Genomic DNA, 16,637 nt, shown 5'->3' on the forward strand with positions numbered 1-16,637 from the left:
GTGAGGAAGCCTGCTATCCAGCAGGAGAGACCATGAGGAAGAGAACTGGGGTGTCCTGGCCGTCAGCCCACCAACCGCCAGGTGTGTGAGTGAGGCCACCTCAGAACTCCCAGCCTCAGGCTGAGCTGCCATCCGCCTGCAAGCACCTGTGAGAGTTCAGTCAAGGGCAGTGGAAGATGTGCCTGACTGAGTCCAGCCCAAATTGCTGACCTACAGAGGCCAACAATGACTGTTTTCTTCAGCCATCAAATTTGGGGATGGTTGGATAAAGTGCCAATTGGTAATTGGCACTGCTTCACTAAACTCTGATTAAGTATCAATTGGTAATTAATCATCTTTGGTGGGGAGTAGCAAGGATATGACCAGGGAGAAGCACAGAGGGGGTCTTAATGATGATTCCTTTTCAGTGGGCAAAGAATTTTTTTTTTTTTGTAACACACACACACACTCACACATATCGTATAGATTCATTTGCATGCATAAAATACTTTTTAAAATTAAAAAAGAGATCCTTGGGGAAACTGATGAAAGGTTATTTTGGCAGAACTAAGCTTTTTCTTGGTAATATGGGATATGAAAGATGCCCTATATGCCATCAAAAAAATTCATTAGACAAATTTGTCACATGCACATGACACTTTTGATCTGAGCAGTCACCAGTAGAGTGATGACCAATACAGAGTGGACTTTAGTCGGGGAGGCTGTCAATCTTCACTATGAAATTGTATCACATGTCTGGTCCCAGAGCCACCAACCTCTCAACAAGCATACTGATGGTAGGTTCTTGGGTCCCACTGGCCTCCACCAGATAGAGGGAAGCATCTGTGCACAGCACCACACATTTCATCTGGGATTTCACTGGTCCCTCAGGAAACATTTTCTGTCCTTTGTGGATCAAGAAGTATTTTAGGAAGTGAAGACTTTGGCAGGTACATCCTTCAGGAAGAGCAACGACCCCAAGGGGGAATCCTAGAGAAAGTAACCACACAAGTCAGTCAGCAAAGAGCCCAGGAGGGCCACAGGCTGGTCATGTGGCCAGCAAGTGTAGAAGAGATTTGTGGAAGGTGAGGCAAAGTCAAGCCATGCACGTTCTCTATCAGTGAACCCAGGAAACCCAGCGCCCAACAGGCAAGAACAGCCTCTCCAGGGAGCCCTTCCCTTTATGGAAAGGAGCTGGGGAAGAGGAGAACCAATCCCAGGGAGTCAGCAGAAAATGAAGGGAGGCTACAACCCAGCCAGGGGCTAAACTGCACTGAACACAGGATGTGAAGGTGGATGGGCCGGGTGTGGTTTCAGAAAGAGAGCAGGTGTGCGTGTGTGTAGCCAAACAAGACTTTATCAATATCCGGAAAAAATGAGAAGAAGCTGTTGGTCAAGGGCTTATGAAATGGCAAACCACTGCTTCACTAGTCCCTGTTAAGTCTGGTTATAGGGAGCCCCTTCCATCTAGGGGAAATGAACAGCACTGATTTCTGCCCTTTTGGAGCTGGACCCCAAACCCTGGGACTCCACCAAAGTGCCCCCTATTCAGAAGAGCTGCTGGTCTTGCTTTGACTCTTTACAAATCTCTTTATCCAATATGAGAGTTCCTGGTGCTTGGAGCATAGGTGGAATAGCACAGAAAGAAGACTCAAGACTCACTATTTTGAGAACCTGGGAGATGGGAGGAGGAGGGCTGAGGCTACAGGACTCCCACTGTGCTGGGGTGGCCTCAGCAAGAGAGCAGTAATAACAAAGTATAATAACAAAAACAAAGGTCACACTCCCAGGGCTTGGTACAATGTCAGGCACAGAGCATGCACCCAGTAAATACATGAGCAATGGGAAGTGTTGGCACATATAATGTTCAGTAAGTGCTTGCGGAATGAATGAGGAGAAAGCAGGACCAGCTGCCCAAGGTAACTATGAACTTACAGATAACAGAAAGTCCAGAGGCTCAGAAACAAGGTGGCAAAGCAAGTTAGAATAAAGACCATTGGAAAACAAGTTGGAGAATATATAGAATGTGGTTCCATCTAAAGTTTTCTAAATATTCATAGCCAAACACTCCACATGTTTAGAGATACAGTCATATGGTCCAGAGCTGCTGAGTCTCACTGCCCAGAGATCCACCAGGTGGTCTGTAGAGAGGTGGGGGATGGTAGGGGCTCACCTTCAGCCAGGTCCCACAGGGTGAGCACACCATCCTCACAGGCCAGCACCAGGTAGGAGGAGGAGCAGCTGAGCTGAGAGATGACAATGGGTGCAGCACAGGGCCACACACCCTCAGGATCTAGAGGGAGGACACCATTCATCAGGCTACCCCTAGACCCGGCCCTGCCTATCTCCCCTCCTTGACAACCTGAGACCCAGACTGGTGCCTGTGCCCCAGGAGCACCTGCCTGGACTCCACCTCACTCCTCTCCAGATAGTATCACTCTTCCCTAGGATCAGATACTGAGTCACAGCTAAAGTTTAATGAAGGCTTCCTAAGTGCTAAAATTTGTATAAGGCACCCCACAGGAATTGTTTCATTTAATTTTCAAGAGGGTTCTATGAAGTAGGTCCTATTAGTATCCCCAGTTTACAGATGAGAAGACTGAGGCAGAGGAGTAAGTCATCTGCCCAAGGTCACACAGCCAGTCAGGAAAGAAGCACAGATTAGAAGCCAGGCTGCCTGGGAGAGTGATAGAAGGAAAGAAACTCCTTCTTTGAGGGTTTTTAATGTGTGTGGTGTTTTTTTTTTTTTTTTTTTTTTTTTGACAACGTGAAAGTATAACATAAGTGTACAGCTCAAGCACTTACCGAAGCAAACTTGCTCACATAACTGTCCTCATGGATTTGCCTAACAGCAATCATCACCCATATTTCCTTAGTGTTTTTCAATTTCAAAGACTTTCACATACAGAGATTCTGGAATTTGTTCTACACAACACACACATGTAGTAGATCGTGATGTTGTAATGAATTAGCTCTGTATTTCAGGTGAGAAAACTGATTGGGGTATGAAGTGACTGGCCCAGGACTGCACAGTTTTCAGACAGCTGGGCGGGGATGAGCCGAGCCCACCCTCCTTCTGTAACAGGGGTCCCTTTCATGTAACAAGGGTCCATTTCATGCTTTAAATACAAGCCTTGCTGCTGCTTGACCCCTGGTTGCTTATTTCTAAACTGACTTTTTTTTCCCCCTTTCCTTTTCTCCCCTGTCCCCTTTCTAACAGCGGGGGAAGTAAAATTAACATTCTTCCTATCCTAAGTCAAGTTATCTGTCCTTCCACCCCTGACCATAAGAATAAAGAAACTCTGGATCTGTAAACAGAAACAACAGCTCTCTCAAGGATGCATCTTCCAACAATGCTACTTGGTATACACACCACCTTTTTTCCTATGGTGGTGAGGATTGAACCCAGAGGGTGCTCTACCACTGATTTACATCCCCAGTCCTTTTTATTTTCATTTTAAGACAGGGTCTTTCTAAGTTGCCAGGGCTGGCCTTGAACTTGGTCATCCTCCTGCCTCAGCTCTTGAGTTGCTGGGATTATAGGTATGTACCTCTGTGCCCAGTTGTTGTTCACCCTTTTAAAGCCCTCTGTTCCCTGTGACATTTAGAATCAAAGTCTGAGACCTAAGTCTACTATGTTTCTCAATTGCTAGTAAATCAGTAAAACCTCTTTTTCCTTTTTCTCAAAACCCTGTCCTCATTATTGGATTGGAATCAGGGAAAGGACTTAGATTTCAGTATCACTTTCCCTAAGAACCTGCCTCTGGGCTTTGTCCCTGTTGTTCTGTCATCTTGAAGAAACATGACAGTTTAGGGACAGATCCCTGAGGTCACACCATAGTTCTGGCTCCCTAAATCAACAATGATGTATGGACCTCACACCCAGCTAAGCTGGAGAAGGAGGTGTCCTCAGGGCCCTGAGCTTAGGCCACTCCTGTCACACGGTAAAGTACCAGCTTTATCCTTCAGAGTTCGGTTGAGTGAATAGAGGAAGAAGTTGTGATGTCTGGTCCAGTGTATGCCAAGGATGCAGGCTACTCCTGGGAAAGAGGAGAAGAAAGAGGTATTACATAAGAAGCCTGGTGGTCTTCTGCTCACATGGAAGGTGTCTGCTCAAGAGGAAGCTGGTTGGAAGTCTGAAGTGCTTTTTTTCTATTGGGCAGCAAATGACAGAGGGGTGAGTTTCCTGAGTAAGAAGGGCTGAGCACCAGGGGGGCTGTTTCTAGGTCCACTCGCCTTCCTGGGCAAGAAGGACATTTTAAATGCCCCTGAGCTGTTTGCACATCTTCTATGAAACTGATATCCGCTTGCTTCTAGGTGAATTCACAACTGAAACAGTCCAGCAAACATGTGCCCACATCCTCAGCTCTGGCAGTCACTCCCTGAAGGCTGTACTGGCCTCCTGATCAGAGAATCTGGGCTGAGGAGCTACAGATCCAAACAGGAACTGTTAGGCTCCAGTTGTCAAGCTAATTTCCGCCTTCATTCCCTCTTACCATAAAAGGTTGGTGTGTGGAACACCCCTAGAGCTTACTGAGGGATTTCCCTGCAGTGACTCCTTGCCAGGGCAACCAACTGCTCACCTACCTGAGGGGCTCCTGACTTCTGTTGGTATTGCAGTGAGGCAGCTGGGAAGGAGGAAGTGGAATGTGGCCGAACTGGGAAAGAGAGACAGAGTCAGAGACATGCAGGCTCCTCGGCAAGGAGGATGGCAGAGTCCTGACACCAAGACCAGACATGCACACATGAACCTCCCCAAGGGCACAAGCCAATCATGGTCTAGATGCTGGTCCTGGGGGGATGTGTAGACCTTGGAGGCAGGTGAGAACAGGTAGAACCGTGGATCACCCCCAGACCAGTATGGTGTTGGGCAGCTCTCACTAGAGCAGGCTCTCCTTTGGTGAGCCCTCTGTTGTCCAGAAAGATCCTTTAAAGAGCAGTCTTGAGCGATCTGCACAAAGCTCTCTTATCCTGAGTGCAAAACAGCCACAGGTGTTCTGATAAACTGAGTCTTTTTTAAAAAGACCCTGATTTATAAGGATTGCAGATTTTCATAGTATAGAGATTCCCATCAAGTTACAGCATTTTAACTCCCTAGGCAGTAGGAGTGGCTGCAGCGCACCAATGAGCCTGGCCAGGGTTCCGGGTCTGTCACAGAGCAGCCAGGTAGCTTCCATTAGGGTGTGGTCCTCAGACTTTATGTCCTGAAGTGAGGAAATCTGAGGTCTACTTGGCAGCAAGATAAGACCCACAGCAGCTGTGAAGAGGGCTTGTCCCTAAAACCAGCCCCACTATAGCTACTTCAGATACCTTGGCTCAGTTTTTACCGATACAACATGGAGTTAATGAGGCCTAACTGCTGACAGGTGAACCCATTAAATGTATTGTGATAATTAAACAACTATATACCTAAACTACATTACATTTAGAAAGGCAGGAAGGATATGAAGAAAAAATGTTAACAGTGGTGACTTTTATTTCCATCTTTAGAATCTTCAGTGTTTTTCTTTAGAAAATCAGGAAAAAAAAATTAAAGAGGAGTCATACATAGAACTTAAAACTTATTTCTCATCTCTGTAGGTATATATTCTTTTTTTTTCCTTCCCCTTCCCCCTCCACTGGTAGTGCTGGGGATGGAACCCAGGGCCTCTCGCACATTCTAGTAGGAAAAGGCTCTACCACTGAGCTATGCTCCTTGCTATTGCTCCTTTTAAATCCATGCTATCTGCCTTTGTTCTCATTAAGTTAAAGGAATCTCCATTCAACATTTCAAAAAAATCTGCTGAAGTTCCCTACATTTCTCCAAACCAAAAAGAGCTTATTTGGGATTAGTTGGGTCCTTGGATTGGTCCCTGTGTACCGAGACAGCTGAAGCTCCAGGGGCTAACTGGGGAGCAGGCTCCTCCGGCCTTACCTGAGTGGCTCCTCCTCCCATTCCCCATCCAGGAACTTCCTGTAGGAGGTGTAGAAGATCTCTGCTTGGTGTTCCCACTGACTCTCCTTGATGAAGTGATTCTGCCCAGAGCCCAGCCCATAGCAGTCTTCTACTTTTGCAAAGACTTCCAAAGGACTTTTAAATGTCGTGCCTTGGGTTGAAAAAATTCCAGAATTAGTCAATCACCTGACTTCCTCTTCCTAATATCCCCCAACTTTTTCTATGCTTCCCACTTTCCTGAAGAAGCCCCATCCTTGGAAATCTTGCTCTGCAGCAGGTCTGTGAGCCCAGGAGTTCAGTCTCTGTGAGCCTCGCCCCTGCTCCACCTATCACAGAGCCCAGGCAGAAAGCAGTGCTCTCCCTCCTATGTCTCCTATGACCATCTTTCTCACCACTTCTGGATTACAGAATGTCTCCCGAGAAGCCAGGGAAATGTTCACAGTGCTGCTAGATCACTTTAGATCACTGTCGCCATCTCCCCAGCTAAGCTGGGCCCAAACCTGCCAGTGACCATGGCTTTCCAGTCGATGCTGAAGACCCACATCATTCATTTGACTCGGCTTCTTCCTATGCTGATGTTTATCCAATTACCTTCCTTGAAAAAGTCTCCTTTCTCTGTCAATCATTTTTTCCCCACCATTTCATTTCCCAACAACTTTTTCAATGGTTCCTATTTCACAGTAACACTGGGTGATTTATTCTGTGGGTCTAAACCTTGTGTTTCAGCATTCAGTTCTCTTTGGAAAGTGCCTGGGTCCCTTGAGTTGCCCCAGAAGTTTCACAGTGCCCCAGGCTGCTTCCCCAGAGACAATTATCTTCAGTTTCTTCGATAACTTTCTGAGGTTTTATAAACACACAGTATCATATTATACTGGAGTAGTTCTCAAAGGGTGATATCAGACCCCCCAGGGTCAGAGTCACCTGGGACAGGAATAGAAATGCTGATACTATTGGAACAGAAACTCTGACAAGACCCGGCAATCTGGGTTTACTGGGTCTTCCAATTGAGTCTGATAGAGCCAAAGTTTGGAAATTGTTGTTATGCCCAAACCTTCTGTATTTTCACTTAACACAGAATCTTGGAGACCAGTTCACATAAGTAGTACAGATTCTTCTCACTGTTGCTTATTTTTATCCATTAAGCCTTTTTCTTATTGTGAAATGTAACACACAATCAGCAAAGAGCATGACAATACACATCCTAGTAAATTATTCTAAAGCAAACACCTGGTACTGCCTACTCAGGTTAAGAAAAAGAATATCACCAGCTGCCTAGAAGCTTCACAGGGCCCCTTTCTAATCACAATCCCCAGGAAGAGTGGCAAGCGCTCTCCTGACTTTTAAGTAGCCACTTCATTGCACTTATTTATACTTTACCTATCTAAACACACATCCTAAATGCTATATCTTTGTTTTGCCTGATTTTGAACTTTACATAAGGAGAGCCATATTGTATTAATACTATCTGCCCTCTTTTGCTCTCTATCGTTTGTGAAATGTATTCACGTTTGTGTAACTGCATTTGCATTGCTGTATTGTATTATGTTGAATGAACATGGTACAGTTTTTCTGATAGACAGTTGGTCATTTCTTATTTGGCGCTGAGAAAGGAATTTAGGGATACAGAGAGAAGACTGAATCTTAAAAGAGAAATGTCCATAAACCATTGGTATGCACAACAAACCACTCAGCCCATGACCTTGTGCTACCATCTTGCCTGAGACTCATCTTGATGAAATGCAACTAAATTGCAAGGTAACACAGGCATCTGGAGGGGCCGCTCCTTTAGGGAGAATGTGCATTTGAAACTCTGGTGACTGAGAAATGACCCTAGCCTCATTATAATAGTAAAAACACAACTCTGGGTGGAGATTTAAGATAATAATGAGACACGCAATATATGAAGAAGCATGATCAGAACATGCGAGGGCAATGTACAAGTGCAAGGAAAGCTGGCGAGAAGTTGTAAGACCCTGTCCCCACTCTACCTCCAGTCCACTACTCTTCCTAGATACTGTCTTTTGCCAGAGTAAGGCAAAGTGACTCATTCTGAGATCTGTCCACACTCCCTCTTTCTCGAGTGTATACTTTTTGCTTTCCAATAAAGCTCTTCCTTTCTCTACAATCTGACTCACCCTTACATTCTTTTCTGTGATGGAGTCAAGGACTTGGAAGATTTCTTCTGCCTCTGGAGAGACAAGTTTTTATCTCCATATGGACAACTGGAACAGGGGGCGGTGACATTGTTTATTGAAATGACCACTCTTTCTCCACATCTCAGTAGTGTGTCCACCAAGCCTCAAGTGTTCATTTATGCATGGCTCCATTCATTTATGTTCTGGCCTGACGAAATACAATTTTGTTGTATTTCATCAAGATGCCTTTCAGGCAGGCGGTGAGCACAGGAACACAGGCTGGGTTGTTTGCTGTGCATACCAATGGTTCATGGGCATTTCTCTTTTGAGATCCAGACTTTACTCTGAATCCCTAAATTACTCTTATGTTTACGTTTATCGTCCCTGTTTTGTTCATCCATTTTAATGTCTACTATTTCTTTTTTTTCTTTTTCACTTTTTGTCAGTGTCAGGGATTGAACTCAGGGCTTCCCACTTGCTAGGCAAGTGCTCTACCACTGAGCTACACCCCAGCCTCTATCACTAGTTTTATATTTCACTTATATTTTTATTATTCACTTACCTTTTCTTTTTTTATATTTATTTTTTTGTTTTAGATGAACACAATATCTTTATTTATTTATTTTTTTATGTGGTGCTGAGGATCAAACCCAGTGCCTTGCGCATACCAGGCGAGCGCGTTACTGCTTGAGCCACATCCCCAGCCCCAACTTACATTTTCTTAATAAAAGTGAATTGGCTATTCTTGGCCCTTTGCACTTCTGTCTTTGTTTCTTATTCCTTGTAAAATGTTCCTTTTTATGAATGTGCCAGATTTTATCTAACCAATCTGCTGCTCTCCAAATAATGCTGTAGTACATTTGGGTGTGGGGAGGTGCTAGGGAAGGGATCCAGGATTCATGCATGCTAGGCAAGTGCTCTATCACTGAGCTACACCCCCCCACACCTCTAGTGATCATGCTTGTGAGATCCTGAGAAGATACACTCTGTATTCTCTGCCTAAGATGCTTATCCCCTCTGCTCCTCTTGACCAATGCCCACTTAATTCTCAAAACCTTGCTCAAATGCCCCTTTGTTTACTCTCTAGGCAGAGTTAGCCTCTCCTTCCTCTGTGTTTTCATGGGCCTACATGTTCCTAATTGCTGTACTTCTCCCTTGGTGGACAATCAGCCTCTAAAGTGCAGGAGATGTGACCTTCTCATGTTCATGCCTGATGCACTATAGGCACTCAGTAAATACTGATCAATGCATTAATACAGGGATGCAGGAATAACGAACTCCAACCCACAATTAAATCAACTAAATGAATTAATACAGGCATGTAGGAACTAACAAATTCCACCTAGCAACTAGAAACAACGTCTCATCTCACATTCCATTTCTGTTACTGTATCTTTGTAACATATATAGATGGATTGATAGAGTTTGTTTGTTTTTAGGCCCCAGAGCATAAGTTCATAAGAGTTTTTAAATGTCCTCTTTAGAACTATGCATTTAATTAGACATTGCTGCTAATAAATAGAAAAAAAAAATAGGAAATGTGGAGACAGACCAAGGAGTGGGAAAATGGAGAAATCAATAGCAAAAGGAAAGAAAGTATTAACTGAACTGTAATTACCTGTTATAGGTTTAGGTGGTTTGATCTTCATTATGGGAACTGGAAAACTCAACTTAATATCACCTCTAAAATAAATGTTCATATCCTAAAACAAGGAAAAGGATCCGTCAGTAAGCCAACAAAGGAGACAATATGAAATCATTAAAAACTCTCATTAAGAAGGCAGAAATAAACGGAAAAGAAAGAACAGATGGAACAAATAGAAAGTAAATAGCAAAGTAGTAGATTTAAACTCCAACATATCAATAATTATATTCAATGCACATGGTCTAAACACCCCCAATGAAAAGGCAGAGATTACCAGGTTGTATAAAAAAATACAAAGCAACTCTATGCTATCAAAAAGAAATTCAGTTGAAATGTAAAGAAGTAAATGTGGCCGGGTACTGCAGCACATGCCTATAATCCCAGCAGCTAGGGAAGCTGAGGCAGCAGAATTGCAAGTTCAAAGTCAGTCTCAGCAGCTTAGTGAGGCCCTAAGCAACTTAGCAAGACCCTGTCTCAAAATGAATATAAAAAGGACTGGGGGCAATTATCAAGAATACAAATAACAATAAATGTTGGCAAGGATATGGGGGAAAAGGCACATTCATATGTTGCTGGTGGGACTTCGAATTGGTGCATCTCCTCTGGAAAGCAGTATGGAGATTTCTCAGAAACCTTGGAATGGAACTACCATTTCACCCAGTTATCCCACTCCTGGGCATATACCCAAAAGATTTAAAATCAGCATACTATAATGATGCGACCACATTAATGTTTATAGCAGCTCAGTTCACAATAACTAAACTATGGAACCAACCTAGGTGCCTTTAAACAGATGAATGGATAAAGAAAATATGGTATATAAACACAATGGAATATTACTCAGCCATAAAGAAGAATGAAATTATGGCATTTGCTGGTAAATGGATGGAACTGTAGTCTATTATGCTAAGTGAAATACACCAACCCCAAAACTAAAGGCCAAATGTTCTCTCTGATAAGAGGATGCTAACATGATAAGGGGGGCAGGGAGAATAGAAGTTCATTGGATTAGACAAAGGGGAATGAAGGGAAGGGAGGCAGGGAAAGAAATAGGACAGACAGTAGAATGAATCAGATGTAATTTTCCTGTGTTCATAGATGAATGCACAACAACCATAAGAACAAATTTAAAAAATTAAAAGACTGGGGATGTGGCTCACTGGTTAAGCACCTCTGGGTTCAACCCCCAGTACCAAAAAAAAAAAAAAAAAAAAAAAAAAAAGAGCAAGTAAGTAGGCAGGCACAGTGGCACACAACCATAATCCTAGCGGCTCTGGAGGCTGAATCAGGAGGATCTCAAATTCAAAGCCAACCTCACCAAAAGTGAGGTGCTAGGCAACTCAGTGAGATCCTGTCTTTAAATAAAATACAAAATAGGGATGAGGATGTGCTCAGTGGTTGAATGCCCCTGAGTTCAATCCCTGGTACCCACCACCAAAATAAAGGCAGTAGTAAATGTGTTACAAGTATTTTAAAAAAATTTTTTTAGTTGTAGATAGACACAATACCTTTATTTTGTGTATTTATTTTTATGTGGTGCTGAGGATGGAACCCAGTGCCTCATACATGTGAGGCAAGTACTCTACCACTGAGGTACAACCTTAGCCCAAAAGTATTTTCAAAAGGTATATCTTTTTTTTTTTAAAGAGAGAGTGGGAGAGAGAGAGAGACAGAGAGAGAGAGAGAGAGAGAGAGAGAGAGAGAGAGAGAGAAAGAATTTTTTAATATTTATTTTTTAGTTATCGGCGGACATAAGATCTTTGTTTGTATGTGGTGCTGAGGATTGAACCCTGGCCGCACGCATGCCAGGCGAGCGCGCTACCACTTGAGCCACATCCCCAGCCCCCAAAAGGTATATCTTACTAAAACTAATCAAAGGAAGGCTGGAGGCTATATTAGTATCTGACTTAGAAGATTTCATTCAGAACAAAGAATATTACCAGGAACCAAAGGGTCAGTGAGTAATGATAAAATGGTCCATTCATTGAAAATATAACATTCCATAAGATTATACATCTAATAATAGCTTCAAAATACATGAAATAAAACTCATAAGAGTGAAAGAAGAAGGGCTGGGGTTGTGGCTCAGTGGCAGAGTGCTTTCCTAGAGTAGGTGAGGCACTGGGTTCGATCCTCAGCACCACATAAAAATAAATAAATAAAAATAAAGGCATTGTGTCCACCTACAACTAAAAAATAATAATATTTTTTAAAAAAGAGTGAAAGAAGAAATAAACCTACAATCTTAGAGATTCCCCTTTTAATAACTGATAGAATAAGTAGAAAGTCAGTAAGAATATAAAAAAAAGACATAGAAGACTTGAATAACTTGACCAATAACAGCAGAAAACACATTCTTTTCAAGTACACTTACCAAGATAAACCATATACTAGACATAAAACAAGTCTCATTAAACTTGGGTTTGGGGTTGTGGCTCAGCAATAGAGCACTCACCTAGCATCTGTGAGGTGCTGAGTTTGATCCTCAGCACCACATAAAAATAAATAAATAAAAATAAAGGTATAGGGGCTGGGGATGTGGCTCAGTGGTAGTGCACTTGCCTAGCATGTGTGACGCACTGGGTTCTCAGCACCACATACAAATAAATAAAATAAAGGTTCATCAACAACTAAAAAATATTTTAAAAATAAATAAATAAAGGTATTGTGTCCAAATAATATATATATATACACACATAAAGAATTTAAATTACACAAAATATGTTCTCTGATCACAATGGAATAAATTAGAAACCAATAAAAGAAAGATATCTATAATATAGCTAATAAATATACACTAAGTAATGCATTGGTTAAAGGTGAAAAAAGCAAATTAGAAAGTATTTTGAATTGAATGAAAATTAAAACATATCAATATTTAAAGAATGCAGCTAAAGCAGTAAGTCATCCCTTTTCTAAAAATATTTATTTTTAAGTTGTAGTTGGACACAATACCTTTATTTCATTTATTTATTTGTACATGGTGCTGAGGATTGAATCTGGGGCCTCGCATGTGCTAGGCAAGCACTCTACTGCTGAGCCACAACCCCAGCCCTCAGTCATCCCATGGTATCCATGAAGGATTGGCTCCAGAACCCTTGGATACCAAAATCTGTGAATTAGCTTAAGTCCTAAATGTAAAATGGCATTGAATTTGCATATAATCTGTGTATATCCCTCGGTGTACTTTAAATTGTCTCTACATAATACCTAATAATAAATACTATTATATTTATATACCTAATATAATATAAATACTATACAAGTAGCTGTTATACTGTACTGTTCAGGGAATATCACAAGAAAAAAATCCAGTACAGACTCAATATTTTTAAAACATGTTTGATCTGACATTGGTTGAATCTGTAGATGTGAAAGCTGGCTGTACATATATAGGTTTATAGCAGCAAATGCAAGAAAAGAAGAAACATCTCAAATCGATGATCTAGGTTTCTTTCTTAAGAAGCTAGAAGACAAGCTAAAAAAAAAAAAAAAAACCTAAACAGAATGAAGAAAATAATAAAAATCAAATTGGAAATCAGTGAGATAGAACACAGAAAAACAACAGAGAAAAGTTTGTGAAACCAAAAGTTTGCTCTTTGAAGAGATTAATAGAATTGGCAAACTTCTTGCCAAGCTGACTAAGAAAGAAAGATAAGACACCAATTCCCAGTATCTGGAATGAGTGAACTGATACCACAACAGGTTTTAGAAACAGTAAAAGAGTAATGAACCACGTTATGCCAATAAATTTGACAACTTAAATTAAAAGTGAACAAATTCCTCGATATACACAAAATATAAGAGCTTCAAAAAGTTTTAATTATCTCAATAGAAATTATTAAAAAGCTTCTTATGTCTTAGACACGTAATAAATTTCCTGTGTTCTTTTTCCTGTTACAGGAAAAAAAGAAGTAGGTAAACTGAAGAGCCTTTATCTACTAAATAAATTGAATGTGTAGTTCCACAAACAACAACCCAGGGCCAGAGGGCTTCTTCAGTAAATTCTATCAAACATTTTAGGGGGGCTGGAGTTGTGGCTCAGTGGTAGAGCACTTGCCTAGCATGTGTGAGGCACTGGGTTCGATCCTCAGTACTGCATATAAATAAATAAAATAAAAAAGATACATTTACAGCTAAAAAATATTTTTAAAAATTTTTAGGAGGAAATAATGTCAATTCTACATCAATTCTTCAGGAAATAAAAGAGGCAGAGCACTCCTGAGCTTATTACATCAGGCCAGCATAACACTGATGACCACAGCCAAAGATGTTACAGGAAAACAAAACTATGGATTGTCTTTCATGAAGACAGGTGTAAAATTTATCAAATTTTAGCAAACTGAAATCAGCAAACCATTAGAACTTACAACAAAGTTCAGTAAAGAGACCTGCCGCGCTGGGCCTAAGGTTAGGGTGCTGCTGGGGCAGTCACAAAAGCAACAAAATGTAAAAAATTGGAAAGGAGGTGGCGAAATGATTTAGCAGACCCATAAAAGCTAGGCTGGTGCAGTGAGGCTACTTGGGAGGCTGAGGCAGGCGGAACACTTGAGCCCGTGAGTTCAAAGACCATCCTGGGTAAAAAACGAGACCCCATCTCAAAAAAAACAAAAAAAAAACAAAGAGCCTCATTCAGTCTACTAATCACCTGATTTATCCTGAAAAATTCCTAATATGCAAGAAAATAGCAACCCCAGTTATCTCTGGAAGTTTCTGGGCATAGAGGTGCACATATGTAATCCCAGTGACTCGGGAGGCTGAGGCAGGAGGATCACAAATTCAAAGCAAGATTTAGCAATTTAGCAAGAACTAAGCAACTTAGCAAGAACCTGTCTCAAAATAAAATATTTTTAAAAAGGGTTGGGGATGTTGCCCAGTGGTTAAGCACTCCAGGTTCAATCCCTGATACCAAAACAACAAACAAACAAACAACCACCAAAACAACCTCCCATATGAAGCATAAAATGTCAAAAGCAAAACTCTGAAAGTATTAGAAGAAAACCCAAGAGAACGTATTTCTAACAGGAAAAGCTTTCTTAAGTGCAAAAGCCATGAAGAATAAATTTAATGTTTCAACTATGTCAAATTTAAAACTTCTTTATAACAAAGAGCATACAAATAAAGTAAAAAGGGAAGTTACAGATTAGAAAAAATGTAATTGAGCAAAGGTCACATACAAGCAATTTACAAAAGAGAAAACCTCTATGTCCGATAAAAATATGAAGGAATTAATGAAAATTAAAATGAGAGGCCATTTCTTCCCATTAGTTTACAGTAAAACAAATTCATTGATAATATCAAGTTCACTGAAGCTGTGGGAAAATATTGATTAAAAGTAAATTGTCAGGCCATTTTTGTATGACTATTTCTTAATATCTATATAAAAACTAAAAATACACATACCTTTGAGAGGCCCTCACTCAGGTATATAAAGAAGAATATATGAAGATTTGCATGGCTTTGTTTAAGAGCCTTAAATTGGGGACAACCTCAATATCATCAATAGACTAGTAGCCATATAAGCTACAGTACATCTGTAATAAAGTTTATTGACATGCAAAACTATACTAATAAATCAATGACAAAAATACAAGTTTGTAAGAAAAAACTTATGTAATTCAATGGCCCTTATTAAGAAAAAATTCGCATAAGACATAACTTCACTTTTTTGAAACAAACAAGTATAAAAATATAAATACACACTAAAGATCTAGAAAACACATACCCCCTATAACAGAGGTCCGCTTCACACTTTGAACATAACCCTCGCTGCTCTGCCACTCTAGATTATTTTAAAATGGACATTTTCCCCCCTTTCTCTTCTCCTCACCCCCTTCCTTTCCTTAGGGGAAGTAAGATTAACTTCTTCCCATCCCAGGCTGTTACCTGTCCTTCCATTCACAGGCCACAGGAATGAAGAGCCCCGACTTAGGAGCTGGCATCCGTGGACCTAAGAAAGGCTACCTGTGAATGACGACAGGGTGCAGCTGGAGTGTGGCCTTGGAATCCTTAAAAGCCCACCCCCTAGGAGTTAGAATCACAGCTTCTGAGATCCCCTGCCTTTCTCCTTTGGTAGTAAAGCAGTAAACTTCTTTTTCTTTTTTCTCAAAACTTTGTCATTTTGTGATTGGCAGTGGGGACAAGGACTGAGTTCTCAGTAACAGATCTAATATGGCAATTACCTCTGGAGAGGTTCATTTATTTGATGACTTGACTTTTCCAAGAGTGACGTAGTCATATATTATTTGTATAGTTTGAAATATAATGTAACTTAAAAAGGAAACAAAACAAGGGCGCTGACTGAAGGCTTTCACTTCAGGAGTCGCCACTACTCTACTGAGATCCCAAGTTGTCGAGGGCTAAGAAGATGGTGTGGTCCATCAGATGGAGAGTGGGGTGCTTCAGAGAAGCTGGACCATCCTCCAGGGTATTCTAAAACAAAGGTGAAACCCCTGAGTTATTTGTCTTAGTGGATTAGGCTGTTGTTTTTGTAGGGGGCAAATCCAGGTTTTATGGGCCCTCTTTAAGAATTCAAAATTATGAATACAAAATGCCCATGGTGACACTCATAGCACCCAAGATGGGGGACTGTAGCAGAGGGAAGTTAGAATGAAAAGCTAACAATGATCTTAAGTGATTGTAGTTAAAATATGTTATTTTTGCCAATTTTACAAAAATACAAGACCATGGGAATACATTGCTAGGGTCCCTTCCAGGCTCTTGGAAGAAGCCAATGAGAGGGGCCCTGAAATTTAAACTCCCTTTACTCAAGGACAGGAGATCATCTTCAATGGATATGAGACACAAGACGAAGTCACAGAGAATCTGTAAACAGTGTCCTGGTGGGACATTTACCAGTAATTTGATATTTAAAGTATGTTTCAAGTAAAAATAAGAATCTTTAAAATATAATTTAAATATCTCTGGAGATTTTCTTTAAAGT

At 41.1% G+C, this 16,637-nt stretch overlaps 1 protein-coding gene across 11 annotated transcripts in view; it reads right to left on the reverse strand.

Moving 5' to 3' along the window:
- Window positions 1-16,637, reverse strand: part of Wdr93 (WD repeat domain 93) — a 52,412-nt gene that overhangs the window by 18,004 nt on the left and 17,771 nt on the right. For 9 of the 11 annotated variants that reach the window (XM_076851334.2, XM_076851337.2, XM_076851336.2 and 6 more), the window contains 6 exons: window positions 9,668-9,752; window positions 5,894-6,065; window positions 4,567-4,637; window positions 3,933-4,019; window positions 2,153-2,272; window positions 756-969 (listed from right to left, as the gene is read on the reverse strand). In XM_076851334.2, coding sequence (XP_076707449.1) covers window positions 756-969; window positions 2,153-2,272; window positions 3,933-4,019; window positions 4,567-4,637; window positions 5,894-6,065; window positions 9,668-9,752 — 749 coding nt within the window. Of the gene's footprint in view, window positions 1-755; window positions 970-2,152; window positions 2,273-3,861; window positions 4,020-4,566; window positions 4,638-5,893; window positions 6,066-9,667; window positions 9,753-15,579; window positions 15,659-16,637 lie in introns of those variants that run through there. The other 2 variants (XM_076851343.1, XM_076851344.1) reach the window with 2 other exon arrangements.

Source organism: Callospermophilus lateralis, chromosome 3 (genome assembly GCF_048772815.1).
Source record: "Callospermophilus lateralis isolate mCalLat2 chromosome 3, mCalLat2.hap1, whole genome shotgun sequence".
Classification (NCBI taxonomy): domain Eukaryota; kingdom Metazoa; phylum Chordata; class Mammalia; order Rodentia; family Sciuridae; genus Callospermophilus; species Callospermophilus lateralis.